The sequence below is a fragment of the Centruroides sculpturatus genome, unplaced genomic scaffold (genome assembly GCF_000671375.1).
Source record: "Centruroides sculpturatus isolate CEXI.00-Female unplaced genomic scaffold, Cexi_2.0 scaffold833, whole genome shotgun sequence".
Classification (NCBI taxonomy): Eukaryota; Metazoa; Arthropoda; class Arachnida; order Scorpiones; family Buthidae; genus Centruroides; species Centruroides sculpturatus.
In genome coordinates, this window is record NW_019385052.1 from 103,700 (window position 1) to 122,789 (window position 19,090).

The window sequence follows — 19,090 nt, forward strand, 5'->3', positions numbered from 1 at the left end:
AGTTCTGGAGATGCAAAAATTCCAGACTTGCATTGCTTCAATTTAATGTAAGTTTTTTAATTATAATAAATTATCATAATAAATGTATATTTTCATATTTGTTTTCAAATGAATAATAATGCAATACTTTGTTAGTGATATAAAAAAGATAGAAAAGAGAAATAAGTGTGAAATTTTGTAGAGCAAATGCAAATTTTCTGGCAAGTTTTCAGATTAGCAGGCAATAACATTAAATAAAAAAGTGATTGAACTGGGCTATTTTTGGTTGTCTAGTAAGTTCAGTGCCAACTGTAACGATAAGTCAGAGAAAAACCTTTTACTCTCTCATATTACTTGTGGTTGGCAGAGGGCAGGTAATGTTTAAGAATTTAAAAATAAATATTGTTTTTAGATGTTTTTTTTTAGATAGCAATATATATAGACAGGAAATGATGTAATATTACTTTAGTTTCAGAATATGAGAGATCATTTCTTCTAGTTTTCTCAACACAATATTAATTTCAAAGCAATTTATTTAAAATACACAGTTAAGTTTATTCATTTTTGGATGATGATGTAATTTTAAAAATTATCACATGTTTTAAAGTGTTGAAATATTCATGACAAGTATTTCATGAATACATTACAAGTACCACAGTTAATTCCAAAGCTATCATGTCTGACTCAATCCAAAAAAAGACTACTCTGTTTTTGGATTGAGCCAGGCATGACAGAATTTGAAACTGATTCAATTCCGAATCTAAGTTTTAGAAAATATTCCCTTATAAATCTTAGAATGCATCAAATAACAATTAGGCCTATCTATTATTTTGCATATTTCTGATTTTGCTCTGATAATTTTGGAATTGTATTTTTAATGATAAATAATTTCTCTCATTATTTATTTGAATTCTCAAATTTTATTTGAAATCAAAAATATAACTATATATTGAGCACCTTAATTAAATATAATGAAAAGGCAGGAAACAGTTTTCATATTTTGTTATCTCTTAAATATAAATGCTCCTAGTTATATAATTTGCTACTGTATATATCATATATAAGTAACTTAGTATACATAAACACATAATACATAATATTTGAATAACATATATCTGGAATAGAATTTATCCCTTTTTCAGAATATTTTCATGATGTTTATGTTTGTTTAATTTTTATATTTTATTGATTAAAATATAGTATTGGTATCTACCTGCACCAAGTAAAAATCCTGCTACATTCCAAAATGGTAGAAGAGCAGTAGGTCTTGCACGATACTTTGGCAAGAGTTGTTCAAATGTCCTTAAGTGATTCTTTTCTTGATCCCACATCTCTTGAATAACTGGTCCAACATTTGTTTTTCCTAAAACTGCCATTTGTCCAGCATAAATTCGGTCAGCTCCAAGTTCACCGGCATGATCAACACGTAAAATGCGATCGTACAAAATTCTACGCTTCTTTTCAGTTTTGTGTGTTGCTCTTGTCGTCAATCCTCTTCTGAATATCACAAATGGTATTGAGGACATTTTTATCTAAAAACATAATTATTATTAGAATAAAATTGTACAAAATGCAAGAAATGCTACTTAAATTCCATTTAAAAACTATCAAAATTTAAATTTATTTCTAAAAATAATTTATAATAGAAATTAAATGAAATATGGGCTAAGATATAAGGAGTCTTCAAAAGAATTTTTAAAGTTTTATAAATTTGAAAAAAAAATATATTGATTTATTCGATTCATATAACTTCAAAGTAATGATATTAATGTAGTTTAAACTATCAAATGACTCATTGATTTATGCCTAGGTATTGATTATAATTTTTTTCATGCATGCTGAAATTATTATTATTATTATTATAAAAATAAATTATAACAACTATCTTCTGATCTTCCTCAAAAGAACAAGTCTGTTGAATGTTATTATTGGGTTTAAAACAAATTCAAAAACATGAAATTTAAAACATTAAAAAATTCTGCAACTAAAAATGTTAAAGTTCAAAATAAATATAATGTTGATCTTTCTCAACAATACTATGCAATCAAAATTTGAATTTAGATTATAAATTAACAGATTTGAATTATTCATGACTCTCTGAATTAAACAATAATGAATGAATAAAAAAAATAAATAAATAAACCAAACTGATTAGCAATTGTTTGCATTACTCGTTTAGTTTGTTGATTAATTCAGTTTTCTTGGATATCTGTATTTTTTAAAGTTTATAAGTAATGGGTAAATTGAACACACATATTTTAAAAAAATCATTATCTTATAAAATAATTAAATCAATTTTTATAGATCAAAATTATAATTTGATAACAATATTAATAACAAAAAATGATTTAACTGAAAATTAATTCCACACATTTATCTCAAAATGAGTAAATTCTTATCTGACACATCTGAAGATGAACTTACCATTCCATAAATAGTATTATTCCATAAATAGTTTCCATAAATAGTATTATTCCATACAATGTAATCTCAAGATAATTTTCTTCATGTATTGTACAGTATCAAAAAACACATGTTTGAATTTATGTTCACAACTGCATTTTCGGTATTGGTACATGAAATATTATGTGATGAATTTCATACTATTCTTTTTACGGCTAATTTATTTATCTGGAGATGATATAAATTTTAGAGTGAAGATTATGGATGAAAGCAAATCATATTAGAATATGACTCTGAATTTCTCAACATTTGAAAAAATTGATGTGCATTATCAACATTACATAGACCTACAAAGTAAACTAATCACAGTAAGTCATGGCCAGAGGCAAGTGTAATGTGTGGAAAAATTTGATAAAATCAGCAGGCTAGTTATCAATAATTGCAAAAATTCCACTGAAAACATTAAACCCTTCCATTTCCAATGAAACAGACTTATTTCATATGGGTTTGAGATAGACAATGATCTTTTATTGTTTTCTAAGGTAATCAATGCTTTCATGAGGTTTCCACTTTCATACATTCCTTCAACTTGGAATTCTTTTATATGATCTTTAGCTGTCATGTTAACATCAAAATGGCTTTCTCAGAGCATCCTTTTTATATGTGGAGTAGCCATTTACTATAGCATTTTGTGGCAGCAGCATAGAATCAAGATTTCAACACAAGTGCATATTTAAATTGAGGATGAAACATAAGTTCTGTGGTAAAAACCAGATGTTCTCTTGCTTTAAGCTGTAGCAAAACTTGAAATTCCATGCATCTGCAGAACAATCAAGAAGAGAAAATTCCATTGGTTTGCAGATTTATAAATATTAATTAAAACATATTATTTCTAGTTACTATATTTACTGCTATCATAAGCAGCCTAAAACCATCCTCAGAAAAAGTGTTCTACATAATTTTCCTGACTCTAGTCATGGCTAATAAAAAGATGATCAACAAAGAGCATAAATATAAACTTTCAAGTGCAGTTATTTTTTAGAACATACTTCATACACTTTACTTTCATTTATTTGTAATTAACTACCATCAAACTGAAAACATTGCAGACAGTGTCTTCATGCTTTGCTTGTTCTGAATCATAAATGACTACTTACAAGTATTACTTACTATTACAAGTACTTCTTACAAGTACTACTTACAATTATTGAATACATAAAATTTTGATTTTAATAATAAAATATCTTAATTATGATATAAACTCAAAAAATTCTGGAAATTTTTACAAAATCTGAATGTCTTTATTAGATGGTTATTATTTTTCAGAAAAGTTTGGTTTTATAAATTTACTTATATATAAAAAAAACAATTTTTGCCATTTAAGAATGCTTCTATTTAGTTACTGTATAATAATGCAACAGGAATGTGATATAATCAGAATATTTAGTTTAAACACTGATTTCTTGTATGTTATATGGAATCCAAATAGCCTGAAAATAGATCTTTTATACAGAAACAATTGATATACTCTATACTTCACTAATGAATCACAGAATATTGTCACAGAAAATTTATCAACTAATTTCAAAAAAAGAAACTAGATCTCTGCTTCTAATACAGATCAATAAATAAAACAAACACCTTTCTTTTTATAAAACACATTTATAGAAAAAAAATAAATCAGGGTATTTATGAATAACAGGAATTATGAAGATATTGATAAGTTTTAAGCCTTGTGATAACATGATTAAAATGCAATATGTATGGTTATGTTTGCATTTGATGTAATGCATTCAACATAATGGTAAAATATTAACTTGAATATTTGGAAAAGAGAAATTATTTTATCCTTATATAAAGTAACAGAATACAATAATTAAAATCAGAATAAATCTGACTGAGTAAAGGAATAGCAGAACAAAAAGTACATAGACTCATTTATCTGAATTTGCTAATGATTATATGAATTTCATAAGCTAAAGAAGAAATTAAATAGGCTAATTGTTTTAGCCCATTATATACTAATGTAGCATATCAACTGCTTTGCATTATGTAGATCAGTGTTTCTCAGCCGGGGGCGATATCACCCCATGTGGTTGTTTTTTCTTGTTGAGGGAGCGATTAGTAACAATTTATATTTTGGGGGCGAAAAACTATTTTCTGGGCAATATAGTAAAACATTATATTAAGAATAATTAGATATTTTATTTGTTAAATCGTACAATAATTAAACAAATAACATTATACTAGTCTTAATTATGAATTTGAATAAATTGATATCATTACTGTTTGATTATTATTATTTTATGATAAGATTATACTAGTCACTAGTCTATTCAATGCAGTATGAATTTGGCATTAGTCTTGGTCCTCAGCATTGGAATTTTGAAGTGAAGGGGACGATAATAGGTAACGGTTTTATTGAAGGGGGGCGATACTACGTTGAAGGGAATGACGATTCATTAGAGGTTGAGAAACACTGATGTAGACAAATAAAGATATTTTTTTAAATTTCAAAATGATAATTTCTATCAGAAAAATAAATTCATTTAAATATTCTTTTATTTACATAATAATTACATTCAAAATTTAAACTTAACATGGAATCTATTAATTAATCATCATTAAGAGTGGGTGTTTAAAAATTTTCCTCCTCTGTTTAGTCAACTTCAATTTTAGTAAAAACATTAAAATAATTACCTGTTTTGTTTGATTTATTAAAAAAAAAACGTTGTCATCCTATTTGAAAGTAAAATTGATCTTCTACTTATGTATTATTTATCTTAATTTAAATAAATGATTGAAATCAAATGCAAATATGGTACAATGATATAAAATGAATTACTGATAAACATTTAAATTTTTTTAAATAAAAAAACTTATATTTTATAGTTATTTATTAAAACTATTAAATTTTTCTTTGAATAAGTCACTTAATATATTTTTTATTACTATAATTATCACCAATTAAGCACAATAATTTGTAAAATCCAGACATTATGTAATATGATCCATATGATTTATAAATCCATATAATATTTTAGATTTTGTAAATCATTCATATAGTGAATTTAATAACTTGATAAATTATTGATAAGTTTTTTCTGAAATTTATTAGATCATTCTTCATTTTAAATTGAACAGTGTTGCAAATAAATCTAACTGCTACACATATAATGCATTTGTTTTGGCACTCAATTGTAAGTTTTATATTCACATTAATTTATTTGTCATACAAGATAAAATAAAAGTAAATATAGCATCATAATGTATCAGAAAATCAATACAGATTATTAGAAAATACCATATTTTACAGCATGTAAGAGGCATGGGTATATAAGATGCACATCCATTTCAGCACAAAACATTTAGGAAAAAAGAAATGTATTTAGACAATCCTGCCAACCTTTGGCACTTGGCACTAATTTTTTTTCAACTGTGTTCAGGTTTAAAAAAATTAAAATTAGAATGCATACTTTTATTCATCAGGGAAAAACAGAAATTTAAAAGAAGTCATTTACATGAATACAAGCAAAAGCAGCTTAGCAATAACAAAAAACAAATAATAATAATTATGGTTGATTTAAATAATAACAATATTTATTCAAGCATTGGGTTAGGTAAAGGTTACCTATTAAAGTCTGGGGAATTCATTAACTTAAAGAGGTTGCTACTTCACATATAAAATGTATGGTGACTTTTTGAGCCTTTTTTTTTTAAACAAAACTTATGCCTTATATGCTGTAAAATATGCTAAGTTAAAAAATATGTAATAATAATAATTAATATACTCTAAAATTCACAGATGAATCAGAGTGCTATCATAACAAATCTGGTCACCTAATTTTATAAAATTGTAGGCTTGATTTGATAAGGCAATGCAACTCATGGGCAATCTGCCAAGGAGGAATGCCTCCCAGGAGTACATTCTATGGGAAACTGGCTCGTATTCAAATATTAGAAAATTGAAGAAAATCCAGAAAACTCCACATGGCAGTCTACTGATGATCTGTGAATCTGTCATCAGTGGTTTTATCCACTTGGTCACTGATGAACCAATTTCAAAAAATAGTCTAGATATTTGCTTCTAATACAGATCAATAAAATAAAAACAAACACTTTTCTTTTTATGCGATATGCTTTTCTTTTCAAATTTTCTTTTCTTTTTAACATACAAAATATGAGTTATGTTATTCACAAAACAAGTTAACAAGTTATGTTATTTGGATTTACAATATAAAGATAGTGATAAATTTTACGCCATGAACAATATGTCTGAAATACAACATCTACAGTTAGAGAATATATCTATACAGTAATACCATGACTTACGTTACCATGACTTACGCAAACCTTGTTATATCTACAGAGATTTGAGAGACTCTATGTGGTGATTTCTTGTAACCGTGAACGAATCAAAAGACGAGATACGATTAACAAGAACATTTATTAGCTTACATACATCGACTTGGATTTTACACAAATTGTGAAATTATACCTCGACTTACGCGAATTCGACTTATGCGGTTATTGCTCAGTCCCACCTATCGCATAAGTTCAGGGTATAGTCTAACACAAATTTTCTATATTAATATCCCAAGTGATGAAGATGCATTTTGGCCAATTTAGAATTCTTCTAAAAATAAATATAATTATTGTTAAGAGTTCACATTTCTATATTTACAAAAAATACAAAGTTTATTCCTGAACAATGAATGAAATTGTTTTAAACATTATACAATATAATCTAATATATAATGAGTTATATAGACACCAAATATCACATTAAAAATAATTTTCTCAATTTTATCAGCAAATAAAAAAAAAATTCATTTTACCAAGTCTTTTTTTAAATCACTTTATCCATATATCATTTTTGATTATTGAGAAAATAAATAATAAAAGATAATATTTTACATTTGATTGGGCAATTAAAATAACATTTTATATTATTTATTTTTTAATAAACTCATATATATAATGAAAAACAACAGAATAATATATAGTACTATATTTTAAAAATAATCAATTAGAAGTGAATAGTGAATATAAAACTTTATATTAATTACAGCATCGCTTCTGCAACAACAGCTTCCTTTTGAACATGAATTTCCTTAACATTTGTTTTTTATTATTTATATTTTTGATTATCCATATCCCTTTCTCTTATTATTAACCCATATATATATATATATATTAAAACTTACTATAATTTTTACTGCTGATTTATAAATATGAATCAATGATTTTAATTTTAAATAAAATTATTTTAAAAATACAGATATCTTTTCTATTAAAGATTCAAAGTTTAAATTCTTAAACAAAACACCTTGTGATTCTATAATTCTTGCATTTACTATTTGTTTTGGCTCTTGAAGATGAGCTAATAAGTCCTCAAAAACCTTATACCTTATTAATGAATAATGAACCCAGATTATTATTTTAAATTTATTTTAATAGTAATAAAATTTGCAAAAAATTTTAAATATAAAATCAAAATATTTAACTTCTGTCTGAAAATATAATAATCATGCAAATTATTCTGTAAGTTGAATTTTAAAAATATAGAAATATAATAGCTGTTTGTTTTGCTTGATTTGGGATACTGAATTTAAATTTTCATAAATTAAGTTTCTACAAATTTTAAAAGAAAGAATAATTATCAATATAAAATAACTTTTTATATGCAAAACAATTATTCTATGAACTATGTCAACAATTTAATAATAAACTAACTAGAATGAATCAAATAGCCAGATTCATTCAGATTCTTATCAGGCTCTATTAAGGCTAATTACTTAATAAGATACTGTATTAAGCAATTTGGTTAGAGGTAGATGGTAAGAATCTGGTTGTTCATTTGATTAATAAAGTGTATTGGGCTGTATGTATATGTTGTTACCTAGAATGAACTTATATTGATGGTAGAATTTATGGTACTGTTTTTTTTTTGTTCAATAGATCAGAGTCAAATGCTAGATTTAAGCATAAATACAAATGAACAAAACTGGAACCATGAATACCATAAAAAAAATCTCATCACCATCCATGTATTCCTATCTACAAAATTTATTAAAAACATAAATGTTTTCAGTTTATTTCATAAGCATGTGTTCTTAAATTCATAAATGTTTGTTTCTTAGATTTTAGTAGGAATTGTTGTTTAAAACACCTGTAGGAACAAAAATATGTTGCAATATGCTTAACAAATAAATAAAAGTAAACATAAAATAATCTTTTAATGATAAATTCTCAAATAACACAAACTAAATCTTTAATATCCAGTGTAAAAATTATACAAAACAGACATTTTTGGCTAACTTAATTAGCCATCATCAAATTCTAATCAAAATACAGGAAGAAATTATAATATTGGAACCTGATGATGGCTAATTAATTTAGCCAAAAGCATTTATTCTTGTGTAAACTTTACACTGGATATTAAAGATTTTAACTTAAGTTGAATCATATCAAATTACTGCTTGTGTCAATACTTAAATATATATAAAATTATTAATTTAAACAATGTAATAATAGATTTTAAAAAAAATATATATATATAATTGTTTTGCTGTAAATATATTTAATAATGAGTAATAAGTATTAAATTTAAACTAAGGAAAGAAACACACTTCCTTAAAAAATAATACATTTAATAATTAACAGGCAAAACCTAAAGAAAAATAATTATTCATCATGTAGATTAATTGAAAATTAAGGAAAAAATTGGCATTTCTCAATTAATGAAAAGAATGTTCAGCTGATCAAAAATCAAAATGCAACAGTATTCACAGATTCTTCATAGATATTAAAAAATATATATATCTATCCCTTATTTAAAAATTGTTGAATAAAGCCATGAAGATTATTAATTACATTTAAAAAAATATTAGATATTTACAACCAGGAATGTTGTAATACACCAGATGTTACAAATTTAACTTTCGTACATTGAATTGAATGTAAAATAATATGCAGTCTAAATAATATTTTCTTTGTACGGAAAATATATAAGAAAGGTCTTTATGAACTCTGTTCATTTCTTTACTGTAGTATTCAATATTTATTGTAATTTAAATATACCAATAAATTATTAATTTACATAACTGAATTTTGATGATTTTTTTATAAATACAGTAGTAGATTTTATTTTTTAAATTCAGATTAAGTATTCTTTACATTTAGATTTACATTACATATTAAATACTGTTTTTGAAACTATATATCTGTGGTAAATATAATGCTAATTTCATAACAACATATATCTTTAGAACTTTTGCTTAATTAAAACTTTAATGTTATATAAAAATTGTTATTTTAACGTTTTTAGAATGGGATCAAGCTACACTAAGAAACGCTAGACTAAAATCTTTGTAGTCTTCAACAAGATTACATAATGCATCCATAGAAATCATTCTTCAATATAACAGAAGTATTAACATTTATCACAATTAACTTTGAGAAATGTCTACCTTCTGATTGAAAACCATAGTAACAGAATTGTTCAGAAAATCTCAAATTTTTACTCTGATATAACATAATTTTCATCAATATATCTTTATATTGATGTAAAATATTTAATAAATTTCTATTAAACGTTTACTTAAAAATAAAAATTTATACATATGTATTCATGCTAAAAAGTTTGATTTTAAATTAATAAACATGTCATTGAAAAATATCAAAAACACTACTTTTTGGAAAAAAATATCTATTTTCCTAACTAAAAAAAATAACTATGACTGTTTATATAGACACTTATAAACAATTCTGATAGTGACAATCAATTTATGTTCACAACAATAAACAAACCACGTAATATAAATTCTAGTGCATATATTAAACATCTGCTTAGGGGAAAAAAAACAAAAATGATTCAGAAAAGTAGGTCTTTGTTGTACAGACCAGCATGGAAGTCATTTACTAAAATTTACATTTCAAGCTTATTTTTATTCCGATGATAGACTTAGAAAGTTCTGCAAATGATTAAGAAATTAAAAATAATGACTTTCACATTTTCTAATTCTGTAGTCTTTCTTTACACAAAAGAAAAATGAACTGATTAATTTAATGTTTTATAAATTTATTTATTTAAATTAAAAATTCACAGTTTAAAAGACATAAAAGTTTAAAACAAGCACTTTTTCCTTTTTTATTTACAGCTTCTTTAAGATAAGGAGAAAGTGCTTATTTTTAAACTTTTTGGTGTTTTGTATCACAAATAAAACTGAGGATATTTTATTTAATTTAAACTTTTCAGCAAGAAAGACGTCCACATGTTTCTAGTTTATGTATTTACTGTAAATATGTATATTTTCTTAAATAATTCATAATGTAAGTGTAAATGATTTTTCCTTCATTTATTTACAACATTACAATTTTAAACTGAAATTTGTGGAGGAGAAAAAAGCATTTCAGCTGTATTTAAATGACGTTTTAATTTTCATTTCCTTCGTAAAAATGTCAGGGATCAATGAAATAATCCATTGTAAACTTAATATTTGCGTAGTTCAGTCTAATGGCTGTTGGATACATTAAACAAAATGTAATTATAGGTTAAACATTGATAAAGCGACGAGAAGTGTAAACAAAAAAAAAACTATTTCGGTTTTCGCAAATTACACGAATATCTTTTTTCCTTCAGCGAAAGAATTCAAACCATCGATGACGTCAGCCAGCAGAGGGCGTGACGTCACCTCCGTCACGCGCCATTCTGATCGTCGTCTCGATGTTCGGCTGCTTGCTCAGTACATCTCCATTTTAGTCTTCTATCGCGCATGGCACTGAAGACAATTTTCAACGGATTTCTAACCGATTTCGGTAAGTATATAAAAAAATAATATCCGACTAATATTACGAGTACATAATTAGACAGGTTGAGACGGATAAAACAGGCAGTTTCCTATGTTATATATCGTTTTCGTTAGTTAGAAATATCCAGCTGTAATGCTACCGCGCAGACGCAAAATGGCGACTAAATAAACGCCGTTTCATGATGATTCCCGCATTGATTTGACCGATTTGAGTCAAACGGACGGGTTATTTTATCAATTCGTGTTAAATTAATAGGTAAAATATGAACGAATCGTCCGTTATTAACTTAAAATTCACTAACCAGCGTGCAAGTAGCATCGATCTAACGCCGAGTCTTCGTCCGGCACTCAACCGACGATCTTCTGCAAACGGAAAAGGGCATTTTTGGCGCAGACGCAAATGCGTTAGGGCTTGCTCAGTATTGCTTTAGGCTTCGATACACTACGCATGGGCCATTCCTCTTCCTATTCATATTGTGGACAAAATCAGCTGTTTGAAGACGTTCCCACTCCAAACCTCGATCTTCACTCTTCATTCCCGATTTTCCCCCTTCCTCTAACCATTCGCTCGTTAGGCTTAGGGAGTTAAGCCTAAATGCAGGCTTAGCTAGTTTCCATGTTAGGCTTAAGAAAATGTTCGCTTTACCTCAATACTCTCAATAAAATAACTCAAATTTTTTAAAAATAACCCCAAACATTCTACATTCTACGTTAAATCTGTGTGGTTTATCCACATATATTTCGTTACATTGAGTTTGAGATGGTATACTTATACACGTGACTCAACTTTTTTTTTTTTTTTTTAATTTCTTGATTACATGTTTTTAAATAAACCTATGACGTAATAATGCTATTTATTATTACGTAAATATTCTTTTAATTCAAATTATACACAATGGATAACAATTGGTAATGTTACATTGATTTTAAAAAAGTTCATTTTTAACACACAGAATTTTTTAACAGTATTAAAACCTAGATTTTCCGAAAACATACGTCATACACACTTATTAAACTAGAGACAGAATAATTACCCAAAATTGCATTCTATTTTTCTTTATTTTTATTCTCCAATATGTATTTCAGGCCTTTTAAGCCTCTCTCCTACATAAATTTAAGATCTTAATAAAAAAAAATACATACATTATATTAAAATTTCCAATTTTTTAGTCAGTAAAAAATAGACAAGAAGCAATTTAAATTTAAAAAAATGACAATTTTTTTTATTAATTTAAATTACCCTATGCAATTATTCAATTAAATATATAATTTTAAAAACTTAAGAGGAATTTAATTTAGTTTTATCCTTGTGATGAGATTTTTTTTTCCCTGGCAAAAATTTTCTTAATTTTTTTTTAAGTTTTTATGTATTTTCCAGTAATTAAAATTAAATAGTAAAATGGAAATTTTTCTACATAGGCCTGTATAATTTATAGACTTAAAATTAATCACTTTTTCTGTACGGTTTATTATTATTAAATTGTTAAAAGTGAAACATTTACGATGTGTTTCTGTTACGTAACAATAACGTAATTTTAAATTAGGTTTTATTTATTAATGTTTATTTTAATCTTGAGAAAATAAACTCTTTACGATATTGAAATAATGTTTATTGCGCTTATTGTTAGAATAAAAATAAAAGATTAGCTAAAATATATACAGTATACTTTTTTAACTTTGCAATTTTCTTGTAGTTTAACTATTTTTGGAAAGATTTATTATATTTGTATGTCTACAAAATCGCTCAGACTAAGGGAAAGAAATAATAAGGCTTGGTTAAATAATATATAGTCTCCTTCGTATTAAATTTCAACTGAAATGTTTCATTTAATTGCTACATATTCCCCATCTTTTTCACACTTGTTAATTAAACTAGAAGCGATATTTAAGGGGAAAAAAGTGTTAGAATATATCAATAATTGTATGTAAACTTTCACAGATGTGATAATTTGTAGTATTATATGTCAGGTTTTTATTGCAATCAAATATTAATAATTTTTGCGAATTTTACCTTTATGTATTTTACATTATTTGTTTGTTGTTTACATTATTTGTGATGATAATTTAATAACGGATTTTATTCGGAAAAACGTTTTAAAATATATATCAAAATCGAAAATAAAATGTTATTATTGGTAAAAAATGTTGAAAAATATACATTATAATTTTTTAAGTATAAGAAAATATCCGTTTTCCATTAAAATTTGGTTCAATAAATGTTGTTAAATTCTTTTATTGATTTAACAATTCATGTAGAATAAAGATATTTTCATGTAAATTTATAACTTGATACATGCTTTACACATATGTATGTATTAAATATCATATTGAAATTATTCTTTACTCGTAGATTATGTTCACTATTTAAATATTTTAAATGTACTAATTATAATAATTTCATTTAATGTATTAATTATTAAAATTTTTACATTAACTTTATGTCAATTGACAACAAAATATTTATTATTCAATCAACCGGATATTCATTAATTTCGAAACAGTTTGGTGTCAAAAATTTCAAATATTTTAGTCTCTAATGTTTTTAACAATTAGGTATAAACAGATTTAAAAGGGGGGGTGCGACAAAACGCTCGTTGTAAGTGTTAATTAAATCCACCTCTTATCAAAAATTGAATTCCGGACAATTTACGCGGAATGAACGAGTAGAAAGGGCCAACAAACGTTACCTATCGATTGATAACACATTTGGTCTAGGAAAAAACGAACTTATCGATTGGGAGCCGAAGGATGACGGTACCCGGATGCATTTCAGTTTATTTTTCTTCTTTACATCACTTGTCGTTCATTTATATACTTTCTTTTTTTATAATTAAAATATTTTTTAAAATATAATGTTTTTTTTCGTATTTAATTTACTTCAAATTCCATTAACAATTGTCATAAAATTTAACTTTTAAATGGCCTAGAAATTATCTAAAATGGAACGTTAATTTTAATAAACAGATTATTTACGAAGACGTGTTTAATTAATTTTATTTAATTGTGAAAATCTGTGATTAACAAATATTAAAACAAATATTTTGGGATTTCCCGCTTAATTTCGTGTAAACCTTTAAAAGAATGTTGTGATAATGATTAAGGATTTGTTTATTTTTTTTCGTTTAAAAAAGAAAGAAAAGAAAAACAACATTCTAATCAGTAAATTCAAATAATTAGAATAATTTATTTAAATATTAATGTTTAACATATTTAAATTTGCTAAATGTAATTTAAATGGAGTATTATGATATTGCATCTGTAAAAATTGGATAAATAAAGTAATTTTTAATTAGATTAACTGAAATTTAATATTATATTAAATATTTTTTTGCAATCGTTAAAAAAATTATGGATGATTAAAGTATAGTAAATACAATATTAATATATTTTAATTATCTTAGTTATTGATTAAATGGAATGTAATATTTAAGATAACAGAATTAATTATTTCTCTATTTGAACAACGTTCTCTACTTTCTACAAAGAATTCTATGCTTGATTTACTGCCTAACTCCTAACTTTAAATGACTGTTTTTTCATTGAAACTGCTTCTGTTTTCTAATTAATATTTTTTAATAATTTTTTTCAGTGTGTAATTGATTTAATATATGTTAATGGCATTTTTTTGTAATTTAATTAAAAACCGAAATTTGAATATAAAAGTCGTTATTGTTTTTAGAAACGCTAAAATCATTATTTGAATATTGGTATTATTTTCTAGTTAATGAAGTATATATAATGAGTTATATTAATATGGCTTTGCTAACGTTTATTTAAAAAAAAGATAGATGAACTTTTTTGAATCATGTTTAGTTTTAATTTAAATATATTCTTTTAAAATTCAATGTATAATATAATCAGAAAATTCATAAATGAATATATATATATTCATTTATGAATTTTATATATATATATAAAGAAATCCTCTAATAATAATTAAATTCATAAGTGTCCTGTGAAAAGTAACCCAATTAAGCAATAGCAAAATACACTTGATGAAAATATAATTAGAAAACTTGATGAATTGAAAGCTTAACAAACGTGTAGATGAGGATGATGATGAATTTATTACTATTAATTCTAATGAGAAATGTGTTTTATTCATTTGTTGTATGCAATGGCAAAATTAAAACTAAATTAAATGTACAGAGAATTCTCGTTAATTCGAAGCACTTTTATTCATTCTACTACTAAATATTCCAGCCAAAAATAATTATAAATGTTTTTTGAAATACATTCATACTTGTCTATAATCTTTCTTGATCTCTTTTTTTTATATTTGTAATCATATTAATCTGAACATTAATCCATACTATAGTTTGTTTGGATTAATGAATGTATACAAATTTTACATAATATAATGTACGTATAATTCACAAATACAAACTTGGTTTTCATTAAATTTTATGTATAATTTTTTAGAGGTATAAACATTTTATTTCATAATTAATTTTTATAATTAAATTGTCTATTAAATATTATAACATATATAATTTTAAAAAGATATGGTTTATACTAATGTTCAATATTGATTTTTTTCTTTTTAGGAAATACCTTTTCTTTTAAATCATATATGTCATAACTTTGTTCAGTATCATGTAAGCTATATTTCCCATCCTTATTATTTTATTTCAGGTAATTAATGTTTAAAGGTTTTTTCTTGTAATTTATAATAAATTTATTATTTTACATAGTTTTATATAAAATTAAATTAATCACAATAAATAGTTTAAATTATATAATAATAAATAAGCAATATTGCCATATTTTAATTAATCGGGCTATAAATATATATTTATTATCATTTGTTTATTACTGTGGGTTTGGTTTATATGTAATTAAATTGTATAATATAATGTTTTAATTAAAATATTTCTGTCACTAATAAGAAAAAATTTTTATTTAATGCAATATTATATAAAGAATTGAAATAATAAATTAAATTAATTTTTTTTATATATTTATCAGAATTATTGGTATTGAGCCTTTATTTAAACTTCATATAAGCATAATAATACTTTCATATTGAATATCAAATGAAAATAAATATAATATTAAAAACTTTCAATAAATGCATGAAATAAAATGTTAGGTTAAATTGAATGTTATCTTTTAATTAAGTTTTTCTTCAAAATATTGATATAAATAAAAATATTTAAGTTGTTTAAAACAGAATAATTTATTTTAAAAAGAAACTAATTTTCTTTAGGTAAATTGTTCTTGGAAGATTAAACACTTTTAAATAAAAATTAAAAATATAAAATTAATTATTGAAATGGTTCATTTATTTATAGAATCTTTTAAAATAATTTTCTAAATTATTTAGTTGTAATGATTAAATTGAAAAGTTTTTTTTTATGATAATATTTTTTTAATCATCAAAAGGTTTTTGAATGTATATTTACTTAATATGTAAGGTAATTATAACTGATATTCATTTTTCAATTTATATAATTAATAAAACCTAAATCATTTGCAAAATCAATTTTCATAAAAAATAAATGTTAGTTATTGATCTATATGCATTATTATGATTTTATTACTTTTAAAGTTGAATGAGTTCTTTGAAAATTATTCTACAAAATAATTTTTTAAATTTATTTAAACAAGTAAATGATTAAGAAATAAACAAATATCAAAATACTAATTTTGTTTTTATGTAGTCAAACTTTGATTTAGTGCTATCCTTTGTTCACATCTGAAATTGATACTCAATTGTGTGTGGTATTAAACTAAAATAGTTTAAACAGTAAGAATTAATGAAGTAAATACAAATAATTGAGAAAACATACAAAATTTTGTCTGAGAATAATCTGGTGATATTGTCATTTGCAACACAATATTATACATTTAGTAATATATAGATACTGAAGGGTTTTCTTTATAATATTTGAGGAAGATCCATTTACAAATATTCATTGACATGTTATGAAGTCTAACTATATCAAAATTTGAATGTATATATTTATGACTGGTGCATTTTTATTTACAATTTGTGGAATAAATAATTGCATTGTTAATGTGGTTTATATAATATCATATTAATTATTTATTCAAAAATGCAAACATAATATTAATATTCATTATGTCAACTGAATTTCAATCTACTAAATTTTAAATTTTATATAAATTATATAATAATGGAAGATTTTTAAATATTAAAAGCAAAGTTATAAAAATAGCATAGATCAATTATGAATTAATTTTTTTAAATAAGCAAAATATTACAAAATTAGTTTAAAATGGGATAGCTATACAAAGTTCTACAGAACTAAAGGCTACAATAAAAGTTTAAATTTTTTTACTTCTTTATGATTATATTTTATTTGGGTACAATATTATATTTAATTCCAATTACATAAATTTTTTTTTAACAAATCATCTCCATCAAACTGTATTAAATTTCTTCATTCAAATTTATGTAGGCAGCTTTTGTTTCAACCTCCAATAGTGCAAGTAAACAGCCAGTGAAGAGAGGCTGGCATGCACAGAGGGTGATTGTGCATTTCCTCCACTATAGCCACTGCCACTTCCAACGTCATTTTGCCATTGTGAGCTTAATTGCAGGCATGTAAACATGGCTGCTACAATTGACTCTCCCGCTAAGTGCAAGTTGCATAGTGTAATTTGATTTATTCAAGCAGAAATGAGCTGGGGTATATATGGTAAAAACTTTATGAGTGATGGTGTTGTGCATGAATGGTGTAGAAAATTTAAAGAAGGCAAACCACTGTTTGTGATGAAGGGGGGACAAGGGTGTAAGTCTGTTGCAACAGAAGACATTGTTCAACAAGTTGACCAAGTGGTTCAGAAAAAAGGTTTACCATAAGTGAGTTGTGTGTGGAATTTCCTGAAGTTTCAAGATTATCTGTTTACAGATCATAACAGATCACCTACACTACAAAATACTGTGTGCTTGATGGGTTCCAAAAATTATGTCTGATGACCACAAAAGTTGCCGAATGGCAACATCACTGATGTTCCTCACCCATTATGAGGCTGAAGGTGATGATTTTTTGATATCAATTGTAACTGGAGATGAGACTTGGATTCAGTATGTCACTCCTGAAACAAAACAAAAGTCACAACAATGGATGCACTCGAACTTGCCAAACAAACCGAAAAAGTTCAAACAAACCTTTAACAACAGGAAGGTTAGGGTTACTGTGTTGCTTGTTGAGTTTATGGAACCAGGGACTATGATTAATGCAACTGTTTATTCAAGACTTTACAATGACTTTGGAGAGTCATTCAGAACAAAAGAGGAGGCATGTTGACTTCTGGAGTTATTCTGATTCATGACAATGCCCAACCTCACAGTGCTGCTGTAATCTAACAGCTTCTTCAGCAAGTTCAATGGGAACTTTTTGAGCATCTGATGTACAGCCCGATTTAGCGCCAAGTGACTTCCACATCTTCCCTGAACTGAAAAAGTGGTTGGGAAGGCAGAGGTTTGAGACTATTGATGATCTTCAAAATAATGTTAAGGCCATCTCACGTCACTGGCAGCAACATTCTATGAAGAGGGGATTGCAAAGCTCATCCACAGATATGACAAATGCCTCAATCTTTATGGTGATTATGTTGAAAAGTAACCATGTTCGTACCTAACTTTTGGTAATAAATTCATTTTGTTATTTACACTTGTCTTTGTTGTATGGACCATTGGAGGTTGAAACAAAAACTGCCCTCGTAGGTACAAAACTATTTTCAAATTTTTTTTTCTCGCATTTTATAATTTTACAATTTAAACTCATTCAATTTTGCATTCATTATTGTAGTATCTTAATAATTTTATATATAAAATAAAAAAAAAAACATTATCATTTTTCATACAGATTAAACAATTCAGTTGTTTAAAATAGAATAATTATGCAATTAAAAACAGGACATTT

General features: G+C 25.1%; 2 protein-coding genes across 5 annotated transcripts in view; one reads left to right on the plus strand and one right to left on the minus strand.

Moving 5' to 3' along the window:
* Positions 1-11,687, minus strand: part of LOC111633980 (5-demethoxyubiquinone hydroxylase, mitochondrial-like) — a 29,763-nt gene extending 18,076 nt beyond the window's left edge. Inside the window, exons 1-2 of the mRNA XM_023378649.1 lie at positions 11,498-11,687; positions 1,193-1,511 (exon numbers count right to left, since the gene is read on the minus strand). Of these exons, the coding sequence (XP_023234417.1) occupies positions 1,193-1,505 (313 nt within the window). The 5' untranslated portion in view covers positions 1,506-1,511; positions 11,498-11,687. The remainder of the gene's footprint in view (positions 1-1,192; positions 1,512-11,497) is intronic.
* Positions 11,074-19,090, plus strand: part of LOC111633979 (DNA-binding protein P3A2-like) — a 39,754-nt gene continuing 31,737 nt past the window's right edge. For all 4 annotated transcript variants that reach the window (XM_023378646.1, XM_023378644.1, XM_023378648.1 and 1 more), the window contains exons 1-2: positions 11,074-11,202; positions 15,743-15,830. The gene's annotated coding sequence lies outside the window, so the exon portion shown is untranslated. The remainder of the gene's footprint in view (positions 11,203-15,742; positions 15,831-19,090) is intronic.